The sequence below is a fragment of the Suricata suricatta genome, chromosome 2 (assembly GCF_006229205.1).
Source record: "Suricata suricatta isolate VVHF042 chromosome 2, meerkat_22Aug2017_6uvM2_HiC, whole genome shotgun sequence".
In the NCBI taxonomy this organism is placed as follows: domain Eukaryota; kingdom Metazoa; phylum Chordata; class Mammalia; order Carnivora; family Herpestidae; genus Suricata; species Suricata suricatta.
In genome coordinates this window covers 161,341,917-161,360,583 of record NC_043701.1, presented here as the reverse complement: position 1 = coordinate 161,360,583, position 18,667 = coordinate 161,341,917, and the positions used below count along the sequence as shown (strand labels likewise).

Sequence of the window (18,667 nt, the reverse complement as noted above, 5' to 3'; positions counted from 1 at the left end):
TGAAAGCAGACTTCTTGTAAGAAATCTATCTTGTAAACGTTACTATAAAGAAAAAAAACCACATTAATCATGATAGGAAAAAAATTTTACTTTAAATTAGAAAAATAATGTAATATGCAGGGGAAACCTAAATATTAAGAACATACTTGTAACTTCTGGAAGTACACAAAGATAGCAGATAAAACTGCCTGTATCTTGCCAGTAGGTGGCAGAAATGACAACTACATTTCTTTATTTCATAAAGTGTTAGTTGATGGCATCTTAAAATTAAGTTGATGTTTCTCAAATATTTCTATGTTATTTTTCTGTGTTATATGATTTAATATCTAGTTTAAAATGTTGATTAATTTTGCTTTCATTTTTCAGTGCTAATGAAGGCACGGGACATTTTAAGGTATTTTATTTTCATTTACTTCACAGGAAGACCCTGCAGTGTACAATTTCAGAGTCAGGGTAGCAATCATGGAGATTGCTTTCAATTCCAGTAGTGTTTTGTAAATAAAAGTTAGAGAAATATGAAGTACATTCAGTAATGCTCTTATAATAAGTTATGAGAAAAGAGTTTAATAAGTAGGGATTTGTTATTAATACAGGACAGTAGTCTAAGGAAACATAAGTGAGATATTTTTAAAACTCTAAAACTAAATATTCTTGATAGTTTGGTTATTTCAAAAAATGTTTCAAAGCATTTTTTGCATAGTTGACATTCAGAGTTAAATATAAGCTTACGTTTTTATTTGCACATAACATTTTGGGCTCAGGGTAACCTGCCCTAACTTGTTACTTCAATGGTTTGCTGAACTTTTAGAAGTAAGAATGAATTCCCTTGTGACACACTTAAGTTCAGGGTTGCCTTAAAGGCTCTATTATCACAGGCCCTATTATACACGATGTTGCTCCTATAGTATGAGTCATTCAGGAAAAGCTAGCTTTTTTTAAAAGGTAACTTTTTAAAAAGGGCTAACTCAGGTCTTTTAGTTACTTGGGGACTGTAAATATTATAAGGAAATAGCTTTGACCTGTTTAGATTTTTAGTGACTAACACTTGCGTGGGTTATATCTGGTTCAGTGTACTGTTTTGTGAATACAGTTGCTAAGAGACATGAAACACAGCATAGGAATAGGGGGGTACTTCTGTGGATGAAGATTATTATAGATGTGATAGAGGGGATGCAGTGCTAAGTTTGGTAACTTTGAATTTATTCTATGTTGTAAAAATTAAATTTATGGTGATTAACCTTAGGAAGTTCTTTCATAGTAGTGTGGTAGGTGGGAAAGTGGCATGTAAGTTTCTGTAGGACATATATAGTGCCCTGTGCTCCTAGAGTTTGCTGAAGATGTTTATCCAATGACCTGTAGTAGCCAAGACACCCAAGAGAGTGTAAAAACTTCATGAAGAAAGAACTAGAAATCAGTTAGCCTATTGCTTCCATAAAAGCATATGGACTTAGAATATTTAAGTAGTTCCAATCCTAACGCATTAGAAAAACATGACAATACCACCTGTAAAGCATTCTTGCCAAGACAAATAAATGTTATGCTGATCACACTCCTATTTTTAAATTACTAATTTACAAGAAATCCAGGGATGTTAAATGACACTGTAGGAATATAAGCCAAATCTAGACAATGGGAACAATTCTGTTTCTTCAGAATAAAAGGGACAGGTGAAGAGGGAATATATAGATAGAATGATTAAGAGAGACTCAAGGAATGTAACTAACTACAATGTATGGAGTTTATTTGGATTTGATTTGAAAAATTGTAAAAATTTTATAAGAAAATAGCCCCAAATTGTAAACAACCCAAATATCCATCAGTTGATGAATGAATAAAACACGATATGATATATCCACACAAAAGGAATTGAGTACTGATACATGCTACAACATGGATGAAATTTGAAAAGGTGTTAAATGAAAGAAGCCAGGCACAAAAGACCACATACTGCATGATTCCATTTATGTGAATAGACTGGTGGTTGCCATAGTCTCAGGGAAGAGGGAGAAATTGGGAGTGACTTCTTTTTGGGGTGGGGTTTCTTTCTGGATGATGAAGATGTTCTGAAATTAGATAGTGGTGATGAGTTGCACAATTCTAAAATAAACTAAAAATTTTGAATTGTATACTTTAAAATGGATAACTTAATAATATACGAATTATATCTCAATAAAGCTGTAAAACTTTTAAAAAGCAAGCCAAGATCCAATGGAAACTTTGAGTAGAATTATTGTTTGTAATATGTTTAGTGTATGTATTTTGAGATTACAGAAAGTGTACCTGGGGGGCGCCTGGGTGGCTCAGTCGGTTGAGCCTCCGGCTTCGACTCAGGTCAGATCTCACGTTCGTGGGCTCGAGCCCCGCGTCGGGCTCTGTGCTGACAGCTAGCTCAGAACCTGGAGCCTGCTTCCAGTTCTGTGTCTCCTTCTCTCTCTGCCGCTCCCCCTCTCATGCTCTGTCTCTCTCTGTATCAAAAATAAATAAAACATTAAAAAAAAATTAAAAAAAAAAAAAAAGAAAGTGTACCTGGTAAAAATACATGCATAAATTGGAATTTTAGTTTGAGTCCATATTTGGTTATTTCATTTTTTCATGAAATCTTTGCTTTATTTTTATTCTCTCTTTAATGATAGCCCTAAAATTAGTAAAATCATTTCCTACTAGGTAAGAAAATTGAGACAGTTTGTGAAATTTGAACATACACTAGATATTTTTTTATATCAAGGGATTTTACAGTATGATAATGGTATTGTGTGTTTTAAAAGCTCTTACCTTTTGGGGATACATACTGAAGTATTTACAAATGAAATAATATATCTGGGGTTTGCTTCAAAACTAATCTGGGGGATGTGGGCCAAGAAGTAGTTGCAGTGGGAAATGGCTGGGGTATATTTAAAACGAGATTGACCTTGAGTTGGTAAAGCTAAGTGATGGTATATAGGAGTTTGATTACACTATTGTCTTACAGTTTTGAGACATTACATTTTCAGGTTTTCTTAATGTTCATTTATTTTTGAGAGAATGAGAAAGAGTACGAGCAGGGAGAAGGAGTATTTGAAGCAGGCTCCAGGCTCTGAGCTGTCAGCACAGAGCCTGATACAGGGCTTAAACCCATGAAATGTGAGATCATGACCTGAGCCAAAGTCAGATGTTTAACTGAGCCACCCAGAGGCCCAGATTTTCAGTTTTAATTGATGATACAGATGTTAATTTGTAGGCTTTACCCCTGTGAGAGGTGATGAATCTGTGAATCTGTTGTTTCTTTTTTTTTTATTTTTAAAAATGTTTTTTATTTATTTTTGAGAGACAGAGACAGCATGAGCAGGGGAGGGTCAGAGAGGGAGTCACAGAATCCGAAGCAGGCTCCAAACTCTGAGCTGTCAGCACAGAGCCTGATGCGGGGCTCAAACCCACAAACTGTGAGATCATGACCTGAGCTAAAGTCAGACACTTAACCGACTGAGCCACCCAGGCACCCGGAATCTGTGTTTCTGACACATGATCCTGTTCTATATTTTGTGACGATTTTTCCTTTGCGAAAACAGCCTTCTACTTAGTTAACAAATCAGGAATCTTCTTGTTCTTTTTGTTCTGTCATTTTAACAGAGTTCTATTTATAGCTTTTCATAATATAGCTCAGTATTCTGTACTACTTACAAAGCTATTTTTATATCTTTGAGTTTAAATAATATGAGCAGGGGATACATGATTGTTAAACTTTTTACCATATAGGCCTGTAGCATAAAAGTCATAAACCCTATTTGCTCCGTTCAAATTCAAAGTGTTTCACAAGGCAGTATTATAGTCCAGATAATTTTTCCCAGGAGTCATTTTTTTTTAAACTTTTAATTATGAAAAAGTTTATAGTATAAAGTAGACCCTCCCTGTGTCTGTCACCCAGCTTTATAGGTTAACCTTTGGCCAATTTAATTTCTTACCTACCTCTCTCCACTCCCCTATTCTGAAACAAATCCCAAATCCCCTACGTTTGCGACTTCATCTGTAAATATTTTAGCTTAAAAAATTTTTTTCTGGGGCACCTGGGTGGCTCAGTCGGTTAAGCCTCCGGCTTCGGCTCAGGTCAGATCTCACGTTGGTGGGTTCGAGCCCCATGTCAGGCTCTGTGCTGACAGCTCAGAGTCTGGAGCCTGCTTCCGGTTCTGTGTCTCCGTCTCTCTCTGCCCCTCCCCCTCTCATGCTCTGTCTCTCTCTGTATAAAACTAAATAAAAAAACATTAAAAAAAAAATTTTTTTTTTTTAATGTTTTTTTCTTGTTTATTTCCGAGAGAAAGAGAGACTGAGCACGAGCAGGGAGAGGGACGAGAGAGAAAGAGACACAGAATTCAAGGCTTGCTCCAGGCTCTGAGCTGTCAGCACAGAGCCCAACACGGGACGCAAACCCATGAACTGTGAGATCATGACCTGAGTCGAAGTCAGACGCTTAACTGATGGAGCCACCCAGAGGCCCCAAGTATTTTAGTATTCTTAAAAGAAGAGTCTTTTTTTTTTATGACCATGTATCATACCCCCCAAAAAAAGTTACAAAGTGTCAGTGTCATGAAAGATAAAGTGGCAGAGCTATTCTATATTAAAAGTGATTACAGAAACATAACAAAATGCAATGTGTGATCCTTCACTGGTACAAAAACAATTTATAATGGGTATTAGAAGGACAATATAGGGGTGGCTGGGTGGCTCAGTCAGTTAAGCATCCAACTTCAGCTCATGCTTCTTGGGTTTGAGCCCCACATCGGGCTCTATGCTGACCGTTAGCTCAGAGCCTGGAGCCAGTCTTCAGATTCTGTCTCCTCTCTCTGACCCTCTCCTACTTGTGCTGTTTCTCTTGGTCTCTCAAAAATAAATAAAAAAACAACATAAGAAGAATTAAAAAAAAAAGACCAAGTTCAAAAAAAAAAGGATAATTTATAAAAGAATTTGGACTGTTTAGATAATTGTGTTATATTAATGTTAAATTTCTGAATACTGTATGTATTTCATGATAATTATGTTGTAGTTATACAATGGTTAGGGGTAAAATGTCTCAGTGTCTGCAAATAAATCATGTAGTCCAATGAAAAATTAACATGTACATATACACACATGCATGTAGATTAGAGGAGATAAAGCAAATACTGCAATATATTAATAGTTTGTGAACTAGGTGAAAGCTATCTGGGTCTTCATGGAACTATCTTACAACTATGTACATTAGTCATTTTACAAAAGGTTGGGAGTGGTGAATGAAATAAATTAATATTATTTTTTAGGTTTATTTATTTATTTTGAGACAGAGAAGGCAGGGGAGGGGCAGAGAGAGAAGGAGACAGAATCCCAAGCAGGCTCCACGCTGTCAGCACAGAGCCCGATGCAGTGCTTGATTTCATGAACTGTGAGATCATGACCTGAACCGAAATCAAGTCAGATGCTTAACTGAGCTCCCCAGGTGCCCCCAAATTAACAATTTCTTGCTGTAAACTATCTAGTCAGTGTTCAAATTTTTCATTGTGTCAATTGTAGTGGATGTTTCTCTTATTTTAAGTTTATATATTTTGAGAGAGAGAATGTATGTGCACAGGGAAGAGGCAAAGAGAGAGAGAAGAGAGAATCCCAAGTATGCTCCACACTGTCAGCACAGAGCCCATTGTAGGGTTCGAACCCATGAACTATGAGATCATGACCTGAGCTGAAACCAAGAGCTGGAGTTGGTCACTTAACCAACTGAGCCACCCAGGCACCCCACTTTTTTTTTTTTTAAACACTCTAAGTCAGGATCCAGATGAAGTTCATACATTGTGATTGGTTGATAAATGTCTTCAAATCTGTAGGTTTTCCGTTTCTTCTTGCAATTGTTGATGACACAGTTGTTTTTCTATAGTAGTTTTCTTAGATTGGGTTTTGATGTTTTATTGCTGTGATATAATTTTGCATGTCCTTCTGTCTTCTATTTTTCCCATAAACTGATAGTTAAGTACAGAGTATTGATCATACAGGTTTTTGATTTGAAGGGATCAAGAACACTTCATAGGTGGTGGTGTTTCTGTCTAGAGACACATAATATCTGGTTGTTTGAGTTATGATGTTAGCAGCAATTGGTGCTCACTGTCTAAGCCCATTAGCTTAATAGGGTTTGGAAAATGACGCTATCATTCCTTTTTTTTTCTTTTTTAAGATTTTAAGTAATCTCTACATCCAGTGTGGAACTCAGAGTCAACCCCAAGATCCAGAGTCACATGCTCCACTGACTAAGCTAATGAGGCATCCCTATCATTCCTTTTATTAGTTAAAATACTTTAAAAAATTTTTTATGTCTTTATTTTATTTTGAGAGAGAGAGACAGAGTGTGAGTGGGAAAGGGATAGAGGGAGAGGGAGACACAGAATCTGAAACAGGCTCCAGGCTCTGAGCTGTCAGCACAGAGCCCAACGCAGGGCTCGAACCCATGGACCATGAGATCATGGCCTGAGCCAAAGTCGGACACTCAGCCGACTGAGCCACCCAGGCACCCCTAAAATACTTTTATAATGAGAAACTTCCTTTCCTCTATAGGGTTAGCCAGTGGAATAGTTTATATAGGAAAGGCAAGATAAATGCTTGATTCTTTCCCTTTAACTTACCAAGTTCAGAGTACTGAGTTGGTTCATTAGCATACTCCACTCATGACCACATTAAATAGGTTTTCTTGTTTTTGTTTTTACTTTAGTATAAACTCATGAATTTAAACATTTGTGATTAAAACCATTTTATTTGTTACCTTTATTGATATTCAAATTGTCTTATCATAGGTATCATAGTCTCTGATACTTTCTTGTAGTCTGATATGACTAGATGTTCAATGCTCAACTTCTATATCTCTTGTCCCCCAGACATGGAATTAGTCCTTTCTCCAAGGTGTCCTAGTTCCTTTTGGTGGTTCTTTTCTTCTATGTTTATTTTTGAGAGAGAGAGAGAGACTGAGGATCCAAAGCAGAGCTCAGACCCACAAATTGCAGTATCATGACTTGAGCTGAAGTCAGACACTTAACCACCTGAACCACCGAGGTGCCCCCCTTTTGGTGGTTTTTCAAAATCAATCTGGCTGCTGGAGGTTCACCAGCTACTAGGTTCATAACAGTTTCTAGGCCTTTTCAGTTGATAGAAATAGGAATTTTTTCAAGGTAAAATGTAATTATAGTTGGTATCTCTTTAAAAGATCTGTTTACTGGTATGCATTATCTAAAGCAAAAAAAACCTTTTCTAAATCTACAGATCTAATCTAGCTTATTCAACTTTCATATCAAATTGGTCTTTTGTGTTATAGATGGTAGGGAAGATTGCTGTCTGTGCTTAATTTCAAAGAGCTATAAATCTTCTGGATTTTTTTTTTCCTGTTTATTTACAGATGGTAGGAGCTATTAGGTGTAGCAGAAAAGATGAGTGGACTGTGTAGGTAAGAACTGGTTTTAGAGCTTTAAGCAAAACAACAACAGACCCCCCCAAGTTGTCCTCCAAAAAACGGAATGTGAATTATATGGGGAAAATCCAGTTAACTTGTGAACCTGGGGCATGAGGACTAAGTTAGCCACATGAGAACCAGCTTTGAAAGCCAAGACGAGTTTTTTTTCTTTCAAGTGTTGGCAGATCTCATAATTCTGTTCTAGGCGATCTAAAAAGTACAGTGTTGGGGCACCTGGGTGGCTCAGTCAGTTAAGCTGTCTGACTTTAGTTCAGGTCATGATCTCACAGTTGGTGAGTTCAAGCCCCACATTAGGCTCTCTGCTGACAGCAGAGAGCCTGCTTTCAGTCCTTTGTCTCTCTCTCTGTCCTGCTCGTGCTCCCTCAAAAATAAAACCTTTTTAAAAAAGTATAGTACTTATAACTTTAGCTAAGTTGGATTAATTTTAACAAACACTTAGGGTGAGGTATTTACCAAGAATTTAGAAATAAGAGAAATTTAGACTGTCCTCTGCTGGTTTACCTGAGGTAAGCCCAGGGAATTAACCTTTAAAAATCTTCTGGTTCAGTTGAGTGTCTGACTCTTGATTTCAGCTCAGGTTATGAACCCAGGGTCGTGGGATCAAGCCCTATGTCCAGCTCCGTGCTGAGTGTGGACCCTGCTTAAGAGTCTGTCTCTTTCTCTCTGTCCATCTACCCCACTCACTTGCTCTCTCTCAAAAAAAAAAAAAAAGTACTGGTTGCCAGACTGGCATAGCTAGATAATTCAGAAGAGCAGCTTCTCAAGGTCCTTGATGGGATTCTCATGCTAATAAGTGCCACCTGCAGTGAGATACTTTCCTGGGGACTCCACCTGGGGCAGGGCTGTACCTCCTCCTGAGTGAGACTGCTTTAGCTTTGTGAGATGATTCCTGTACCTACAATAAAAGAACATGGAACTTTACCATTTTGGTCTAGATTACATCATTATCCCATAACCATGGGATGAAGATCTCTTGCATAGACCCTCTTATGGGTCTTATGAGATATTAAGAGGCCAGTTCTTTTACAGAAAGAGTGAAATGATCACAATACACCAGTAGCAAATACGTGCCAGGAATTGTTAATAGTTACATACATTAACTTACTTTTCTGTTGATAAAATCTATGAGGTATTGTAGGTGCTTTCATTCATTATCTCTTTTACAAATGGGGACAGAAAGGGTCATCAACTTGCCTAAAGACTAATAGCTAGAAAATGGCAGAACCAGGGTTTAAACCCAGGCGGTCTGTTTCTGGAATACCTGCACTTAACACCTGTGCTGTCTGCTGCCCTGTGGTAATAGAGGGTAGTGTTATTATAAGGAAATATCTTAAGAAACCAAACTACAGATAAGAAAGCTGAGTGCTGTTATATAGAACAAATGCGTGCCTAACCTACTTCTCATGTTTTCCTAAAAGGTACGCTTTTAGTTCTGATTACCTCAGCTTTTCCTTCATATTAGAGAATAGCATCCTTAAAATTGCCTTGGAGATGAGGTAGTAGGCTAAGTGTTAGTTTCTCCTTTAAAACCTGTGACCTCTCTCCCTGTTACCTTAGACCGTCGGGTCAGATTTCAGCCACATAGGTCTAGATGTCAGTCTTTTTATTTTCTACTTAAAAAAAGAAAACCCTTTATTTTGGAGATTTTCACACTTACACAAAAGTAGACAGAATAGTAAAATGAATACCCATGTGCATAACTCAGCTTCAGTAATTATAAACTCATGGCCAATCTCATTTCATCCAAATCTTCACCACTTCTCATAACTTTAAAGCAAATCCAAGACTATCTTTCTTATCAGCAAAGAATTAGATTTGTTTCTAAAAGATAAGGACATTCTACAAACAAACATATAGTAATATTACAGTCTTGAAAACTAATAGTAATTCCTTAATCAAATATCCACATGCTACTTAAATTTCCTAGATTATCTCATGAAAATTGTTATGTAGGTTTGTTTAAATCAGGACCTAAATAAGATCCATACATTGTAATTGGTTGACATTTCTCTTATTTATATTTCTCACATCTTTTTCAGTGTAGCAGTTCCTTCTCAATCTTGTTCTTTTTTCCCTTGCAGTTTTTTTGTTGAGGAAGCTAGACTGTTTTAGACGTAATTTAGCCTTACATATTCTCTCTCTGTCAATACATTTTACTCTAAGTTTTATTTTTGATGAGATTAAAATAAATCAGCCTTCCTATTAAAAAAAATTGACATACTTTTCAGAGAGGGGAAGCTAAGCAAAAATTCCTATTTTCATCTTTGGTAGGTAAATTAGCTCAAATTTCACAGTAATTCTTTTTTCATAAATCTCTAGAACATCTTTGGTACAAAATTTACTTTATGATTTGTATATTTTATATATATTTATTCTGAAAATATTTATGTTTATTTTTGTAGCCCTTGGAAAAGAAGTTTGTTCGAGTTTCTGGAGAAGCAACTATTGGGCATGTAGAAAAATTCCTCAGAAGAAAAATGGGTCTTGATCCAGCTTGTCAGGTAGAGTACATGTGTGTAAAAGGACGGATGAAATTGTGAGATTATCTTTAGCATATGGAGGAGATTCTAAATAGGATTTCATGCTGTAGCTTTTATAATATGTAGATACTTACAATACTAATTGAATATTGGGACACAGTGATTCCAGGCCCACTTTAATCACACTTGCTTACTGTCTACTCTCCCTTGCATTGGGGACTACCTGTCAGTGTCAGAGAAGAGCTGAGGATATGAACCTCAGTTCCCCACTTCTTTGATAGTGCAAAATGTTATTTATCATCCATCCACTTCTCTTCAGCAGACATCTTTGCGTTTTTTGAACATTAGAAAGGATCTCCCATCCTAGCCATGTAATATGTTCTTGTTATAAGGTAGGAACTTGAACCTCATGTATTGTTGAACATGAAGTGTAAATAGAATGTGGCCCCCTGAAAATAAACATCTATATAGTTTTGTTTTTTCTTTCATTCCTTAAATTTTTTTATTTTTTTTTTTAATTCTTTTTAATGTTTTATTTATTTTTGATACAGAGAGAGACAGAGCATGAGAGGGGGAGGGTCAGATAGAAGGAGACACAGAACCAGAAGCAGGCCCCAGGCTCTGAGCTAGCTGTCAGCACAGAGCCTGATGCGGGGCTCGAACCCACGAACGTGAGATCTGACCTGAGCCGAAGTTGGAGGCTTAACTGACTGAGCCACCCAGGCGCCCCTTCATTCCTTAAATTTTAAGGAGGATTTTGTTTTCCATCATGTGTAACATTTCAAGAAATAGTTTCTATTTAAAACACCTATTTGCTATTAATTAAATTAACATATTTCTCATGGCAACTGAAAACTGAAAATAACTTATCTGTCACCATGTAGCCACAGCTTACCTGAGGTTATTCCTAGTCGTCTGGTAACTGGATGGGGCGCCCGGGTGGCTCTGTTGGCTAAGCATCCAACTTGGGCTCAGGTCATGATTTTGCAGTTCGTGAGTTAGAGCCTTGAGTCGGGCTCTGTGCTGACTGCTCAGAGCCTGGAACCTGTTTTAGATTCTGTCTCCCTCTCTCTATCCCTCCCCTGTTATGTTCTGTCTGTCTGTCTGTCTCTCTCTAAAAGAAATAAATATTAAAACTTAAAAACATAGGTAACTGGTTAGAGACCCTTGGACAAAGAATTGTAAGTGATTCAATAACAGTCAGTTATTTCTAAAAGCAGAATTCAGAAGAGTTGCACCTGATTATATAAAGTAACTAAGAAGTGCCACCTAAGAGAGCTTTCTGTCGGATATAGATTACTTCTTCTGTGGCTACATAATGATTAGAATGCAATTACCATTTATAAGTTTTCATTTGGTATTTTAAGAAATGTGGTTGCCAGATTGGTTTGACTGTGCAAATATGTGGGGTTTTGTTCATATCATAGAATTTAAGGCTTTCAGCATTTTGAAATAAAATTATATACATATACATAATGTATATGTATATATATATATGTATGTTTATTTTGGAGAGAGAGTGCAAGTGGGGGAGGCTGAGAGAGGGGAGCAGAGGATCCAAAGCAGGCTTTGTGTTGACAGCATTGAGCCCAATGTGGGGCTTGAACTCACAAACTGCAAGATCATGACCTGAGCCAAAGTCGGATGTTCAACCGACTGAGCCATCCAAGCACCCCTGAAATAAAATTATAAAAAATTTCAACATTTAATTTTCTGTCAGTTCTTGGCTGTCTCAGTAAATATTTATTTCCTTTTCAGGGACTATATAGGTGGTAACACTCATATAAATTACTATTTCACCAAAATGTGGAAATGATAGAACAGAGACCTATCAATATGCAGATATTGTGACTAAAATTGTTTAGACCTTCTAAATCCAAGAGAGAGAATAAACAAGAGTTACTTCTAATATGAACAGAATATTGAGCTTGTTAACCATTAATCACAATAAAATGCTTGGTGAACCCAGTCACTTGAGCCTCTATGCTGATCTTTAAACCAGTTATTCCCAAGTAGGAAATGTGTGCTTTGTTATAGGTATGTAGCCTTCGCTTAGGATTATTTCTAGCAGGAATAAATGATTACTACAGGACTGTTAAATGAAAGATTAAAAAAAAAAACAGATCATGTATTCTTTTAAGAGATTTAAGTTAATTCAAAATCAGAAATCAGTAATTGTCTGGGTAGATCCCATCACATAGAAGCCTGAGTGCTTCTGGATTACCGTGTTTGAGTTAGTGGTATCTTGAATTCATGTCTTATTTTATTTTGTCTTATAGCTACTCTTGTGTTCCTTTGTACATTGTTTGATCTTCAGATCTTATTTTTGTTTTATGAAACAAGACATAGAAAATAAACATCACATTGATCATTAAAAGTTATTTATGTAAAATAAGTGATACTATATTTTGTTGTTAATCCTACCATAATTAATTCCACCTTAAAAGACAGGTTATTATTTATTTAGGATATGACCTTATCCTTTTAAATTGTTCCCAAATCACTTTTTAAACAGACTCTAATATATCATATGGTGTGTCCCTACCATTTATTTTTTACCTATTGATGCTAAATTGAGCATCTATGTATTTGGCCTAAAGAGTATAAAGATGAGAGAGAAAACTTATGCCATAGGGAACTCAGTTGTGGCTAAGATATACAAGAAAACAACTGACCAACAGTTGGATATGGTGAGTGTGACAAGTGCAGGAGTGAATGATTTAACTCTGGAGGAGTCAAAGAATGGGCTTGAAGAATGAATAGGAATTTGCCAGACAAGAAAAAAGAATTTTCTGTCAAAGAAAGAAACCTGTGTGAACAAGTATGCCAATAGCTCATTCAGTGAAAAATCCTGTCTTGGAATCTATAATGTGATCTTGCTTCTAAAAAAATATATATGTATGTGGGTTTTGGGGCACCTGGGTGGCTCAGTTGGTTAAGCATCCAGCTTCAGCTCAGGTCATGATCTTGCAGTTCATCAGTTCAAGCCCAACATTGGGCTCTGTGCTGACAGCTCAGAGCCTGGAGCCTGCTTCAGATTCTTTGTCTATGTCTCTCTCTGCTCCAACCCTGTTCACACACTGTCTCTCTCTGTCTCTCAAAAATAAATAAATGTTGAAAGAAAAAAAATTTTAAATATGGGTTTAAAAAATACAGATTTTTTTAACGTTTTATTTATTTTTGATACAGAGAGAGACAGAGCATGAAAGGGGGAGGGGCAGAGAGAGAAGGAGACACAGACCGGAAGCAGGCTCCAGGCTCTGAGCTAGCTGTCAGCACAGAGCCTGACGCGGGGCTCGAACCCACGAACGTGAGATCATGCCCTGAGCCGAAGTCGGAGGCTTAGCTGACTGAGCCACCCAGGCACCCCCAAAAAATACAGATTTTTCATGCCTTCTTAGACTACCAGTTTGATTTCTTCTCTGAGGTTTAGAAATATTATAGTTATCCTTTCTGCCTGAGACTTGGATACTCCAGAGGTAGAAAGATAGTACAGAAAAAAGAGTTAATAAAGCAGACCTGAGGCTGCCCTCTTTAGAAGGGCCTGCTTATACAGTTGGCCCTTGCCTCCCTAACATTTTGACGTGCAGATTGTTCCCTAGTTAGGGTGTTTCACTGTGTCTACACTGTAAGATGGATCTATGATGAATACATGCTTTCCTTCTGGGAGTCCCTAACGTAGTAGTTGCTAGAAGCAGACAATGCCAACATGAACAGCCCTCAGTAAAACCCTGCACTCTGAACTTCAAATGGGCTTCCCTGGACAGAGACCTTACACAAGTGGGTTACATTTCCAGTGCTAGGAAAAGCAGTACTCTGGGTGTGTCTTCTCCTGACCTAGGAGTGGGGACCATAGGAAGCCTGTGCCTGAATCTGTCCATATTCCACCTATATGTTTTTCCATTGCTGATCTGGCCACATATCCTTGCTGTGTTGCTCAGTGCCGTGAGTCCATCTGCAAACTACCAAATATGTGGGTCATGTTTGTGGGAACCTCAGAGATGTGACTGTTTGAATGAAGTTTTTTTTTTTTTTTTTTTAATGTTTTATTTATTTTTGATACAGAGAGAGACAGAGCATGAGAGGGGGAGAGGCAGAGAGAGAAGGAGACAGAACCGGAAGCAGGCTCCAGGCTCTGAGCTAGCTGTCAGCACAGAGCCTGATGCGGGGCTCGAACTCACAAACGTGAGATCTGACCTGAGCCGAAGCCAGAGACTTAACCGACTGAGCCACCCAAGCGCCCCTGAATGAAGTATTTTGTGAAATATTTACAGTCAGGGAACTTTTAAAAATCAGTATGTAAAATCAGAAGCAACTTAAGTGTTTATCAGGGAAATAGGTTTATAAATTATATTTTCAGGAGTATGTGGGTGGGCAGTTGGTTGAGTGTCCAACTCTTGATTACAGTTCAGTTAATGATCCCAGGGTCATGGGATTGAGGTCCATGTCGGGCTCTATGCTGAGCATGGAGCCTGCTTAAGATATTCTCTCTCCCCTACTTGTGTGTTCGCGCACACTCTCTCTCTCTCTCTCTCTCTCTCTCTCTCTCTCTCTCAAATAAAAAAGTAAATATAAAAAGTTATGACATATTTATACAATGGAACACAACATCGCTATTAGAGGTACTGTGTGCTTCAGAGATGTTTGTGCTATATTAAGGCTTTTAAATTTTTTGTTTTGTTTTTTAAAATAAGTTGTAGAGGGACATCTGGGTGACTCAGTCGGTTGGGCATCTGGCTTCGGCTCAGGTCATGATCTCAGGGTTTGTGGGTTGGAGCCCCATGCCAGGCTCTGTGCTAAAAGCCAGCTCAGAGCCTGGAGCCTGTCTTCAGATTCTGTACCTCCCTCTCTCTCTGACCCTCCCCTGTTCACACTGTCTCTCTCTGTGTCTCAAAAATAAATAAAAACATAAAAAAAAAAAGATTTAGCTGAAAAGAAAATTGTAGTAACCAGACCATAAATGTATACCATCAGGTGAAGACCACGAAGAGTGATGGTCTCTGGATTGCTGAATACTTACTTAAAACATGATGATAGTTTCCAGATTTTTTAGTTTTTTGTGGATCTACGTTCACTGCACGTAATACGCTATCATTGCTTTCAAGTCATCTTGCAAACAAGTCTTGCTCTGCCAATCTTGAAACTAGTAAGTGTGAGACACAAAAGTTGGTACTCATTGGGAGTGCCTCGCTGGCTCAGTCAGTGGAGTTTATGACTCTTGATCTCAGGGTTGTGGGTTCGAGCCCCACATTAGGTGTAGAGATTACTTTTTCAACAAACTTTAAAAAATAAAAAGTTGGTACTAATTTGAGTTATGCATTAAGATCTATAGTGTGCATTTACTTGAAATCTAGAGGTGCTAGATCTAGCCTGCCGTTGTTTTTATAAATAAAATTTCATTGGAGCACAGCCATACTAAGCCTGTTTTCATGTATTGTGGCAGAATTGAGTAAATATGACAGAGGTCCTAGGGCCTACAAACTCTAAAATATTTAGTATCTAGCCCCTTGTAGAACAAGTTTGCTAACACCTGATGTGCACTTAGGCTTTGGAGAAAGACATGGGGACAGACCTGGGCTTAGATCTGGACTCTGCTAGGTATTAGCTTTGTGACCTTAGGAAAGTTAAATGTCTTTACCTCCTAGTATTTCTGTCTGTAAAATGGGCATTATAGCTAGCTCACAACAATGTAAGGATTAGATACATAGCATAACATATGATATACATAGTGGCTTCTCAGTGAAATGCAACTGCTTTTATTATTCTTCCCCATCTGTGCTGAAGCTTTCAAGGAGATTAATATGTTCGCATGTGATGGGATTTTTAGAGTAAACGGAATTTAAAAGTAGGAAAATCTGGTTAGAAGGGGATTTTGGCTTTAAGCCCAGGGGCAGCCGCTGAAAGAATGATAGGAACACTGAGAGGTATTATGAAGAAAGAAGCTACAGGGCTTGGTGACTGATTGCATGTGAGAAGAAAGGGATAGGAGAACTAAGAGTCAGAGGTGATACTCTCTTCTGGATCAGAAGACAAGAACAACTGCCACACCATAAACTAATAGGGGCGTTAGGAGCTATAGTCACTGCAGGGATCTATATGAATAGGACATCAAGAACCTGACCCCATTTTCTAAGGCACTGGGAAAGGAGCACTCGTTGAAAGACAAAGAACGATTGAAGATTTGTATTTCTGTCTTATCAAGTAAGTATACTGGAATCTTACTGCCTTATAGTATGTCACTGAACAGCATCATTCTTTCTAGAGCATTCATTGTAAAATTAGGATTTACCTTAGAGCTTTGACATTACCAAAGAACTAAAAAGATCTTCAGATGTTCCATCCATAAAACAGATCCTTAGTGTGCACTTTATGTCACTGTTAGACTCTTCATTGTTGGAAAGTGAGATACTCCTTATAAGATAATTATTCAAATAACTAAAAGCCTTTTTAAATATTATGTACCCTTAATCATTTTATCATGGAACTTAAAGTGCTGTGCCGCCTTATGCTGAATATATCAAATGTGATTTTACTTGTTCTTAGAGATTCAAGGGAATCATTTTGAGTATCTGCTGTACTATGCCATTATCCTGCTATATCTTCTAATGGTCCTTCCATTTTACTTCCTTTTATAGCAAGTTTTAAAAATCTGTCTTGAGAGCATTTAATCTGTCTGAAATAGCAAAGTCTAGTTTGGAAATAATTATGTTGGTTTCTCCTAATTTTTTTTCATATGGTTACTTGAAGCAGGAAAGCAGATTGATACTCTTGTTTGCCCATAGGTAGATATCATCTGTGGCGATCACTTGTTGGAGAGGTATCAGACTCTAAGGGAGATTCGACGTGCCATCGGTGACACTGCAATGCAGGTAGGTCCTAGGCTTCATCATACTTGCCAACGGGCACATTGTTTAACGAAATAAATATTATCAACAGTTGTAATAAAGATTCCATAATTTATTTAAGTTTATTTATTTTGAGAGAGAGTGTGCAAGAGGGGAAGGAACAGGCAGAGAGAGAGGAAGAGACAGACCTGAGCCAAAATTAAAAGTCGGACACTTGACCAACTGAGCCACCCAGGCATCTCCTCTATTCTTTTGATTTAGCCATTCTATTGTATGCAGTGGTCTCTCATAATTGTTTTGATTTTATTTCCCTGATGACTAATCATGTTGAAGATCTTTTCATGTGTTTATTGGCCATTTGTATCTTTGGAGAAATTTCTATTTAGATCCTTTGCCCATTAAAAAATATTTTTTTCTAATGTTTTATTTATTTTTGAGAGAGAATGACAGCGTGAGTAGGGGAGGATCAGAGAGAAAGGGAGATACAGAAACCAAAGCAGGCTCCAGGCTCTGAGCTAGATGTCAGCACAGAGCCTGATGCGGGGCTCGAACCCACCAACCGTGAGATCATGACCTGAGCCAAAACCAGATGCTCAACTGACTGAGCCACCCTGGCGCCCCAATCCTTTGTTAATTTTTAAAAATTGGAGATTTTTATTATTGAGTTGTAAGAGTTCTTCATAAATTCTATATACTTGTCCACTATCAGATATATGATTTGTAAAAATTTTCTCCCCATTCAGTGGGTTGTCTTTTCATTTTCTTTGTGGTGACACAAAAGGTTTCGATTATAATGAAGTGCATTGTATATGGTTTTCCTTTTGTTCCTTCATTTTTTTAAAGTTTATATATTTATTTTGAGAGAGAGCACAGGCAAGTATATTTGAACAGGGGAGGAGTAGAGAAAGGGGAGAGAGAGAATCCCAAGCATGCTCCACACTGTCAGCACAGAGCCTGACATGGGGCTTGAACTCAGGAACCCCAAGATCATGATCTGAGCTTAGATCAAGAGTTGGACACTTAACCAACTGAGCCACCCAGGCACCCTTGGTTCCTTCTGGATTTGGTGTCATATCTAAGAAACCATTGCCTAATCCAGAGTCATAAATATTTACACTTGTGTTCACCATAGATTAACTTTGTTTTTTCTGGAATGTCATGTAAGTGGAATCAAGTATTCTTTTGTGTCTGGCACTTCTCATACATTTTGAAATTTATCCATGTGGTTCCATATAGCAATAGTTTGTTTCTTTTTGTTGCTAGTATTTCATTGTATAACATGCCATTTTTTATTCATTTTCCTATTCATGGACACTTGGGCTATTTCCAGTTTTTGGCTAATGCAAATAAATTAGAAGAGCACCTGGTGGCTCAGTGGGTTGAGCTCAGCTCAGGTCATGATCTTGTGGTTTGTGAGTTTGAGCCCCACATCTGGCTCACTGCTATTGGTGCGGAACCTGCTTTGGATGTTCTGTCCCCCTCTCTCTGCCCTTCCCCCACTTGTACGCTCTCAAAAATAAATAAAACATTTTAATAAAAAATACAAATAAAGTAGCTGTGAACACTTATACAAGTATACATTTTCTTCCTCCTCCTTTTTATGTTTTTTAACCAGTTTTGCTTTCACTTATTTTGGATAAATATTAAGCAGTGGAATGCATACATAGAGAAGGCACATGTTTTGTTTGATAGGAAACAAAGAATTGGTATGTTTTGATATGATTTTTTGGCTGTGCTTTACCACCAGCCTGTAAAGAACTGTGGCTGAAATTTGTGCAGCCTTAATGACTGGTGCACTATGGAGAATTTTCATTTATTTTTTCTTGGTTTTCTTTTTACTAATTTGCTACAGATTTCCTTGCACCCACCACTCAGATTTAATGAGGGTT

The 18,667-nt window shown here is 37.6% G+C and overlaps 1 protein-coding gene across 1 annotated transcript in view; it reads left to right on the top strand.

The window, feature by feature from the left end:
* Positions 1-18,667, top strand: part of PCGF6 (polycomb group ring finger 6) — a 35,949-nt gene that overhangs the window by 8,161 nt on the left and 9,121 nt on the right. The window contains exons 7-9 of the mRNA XM_029932510.1: positions 367-394; positions 9,856-9,954; positions 16,716-16,802. Coding sequence (XP_029788370.1) covers positions 367-394; positions 9,856-9,954; positions 16,716-16,802 — 214 coding nt within the window. The remainder of the gene's footprint in view (positions 1-366; positions 395-9,855; positions 9,955-16,715; positions 16,803-18,667) is intronic.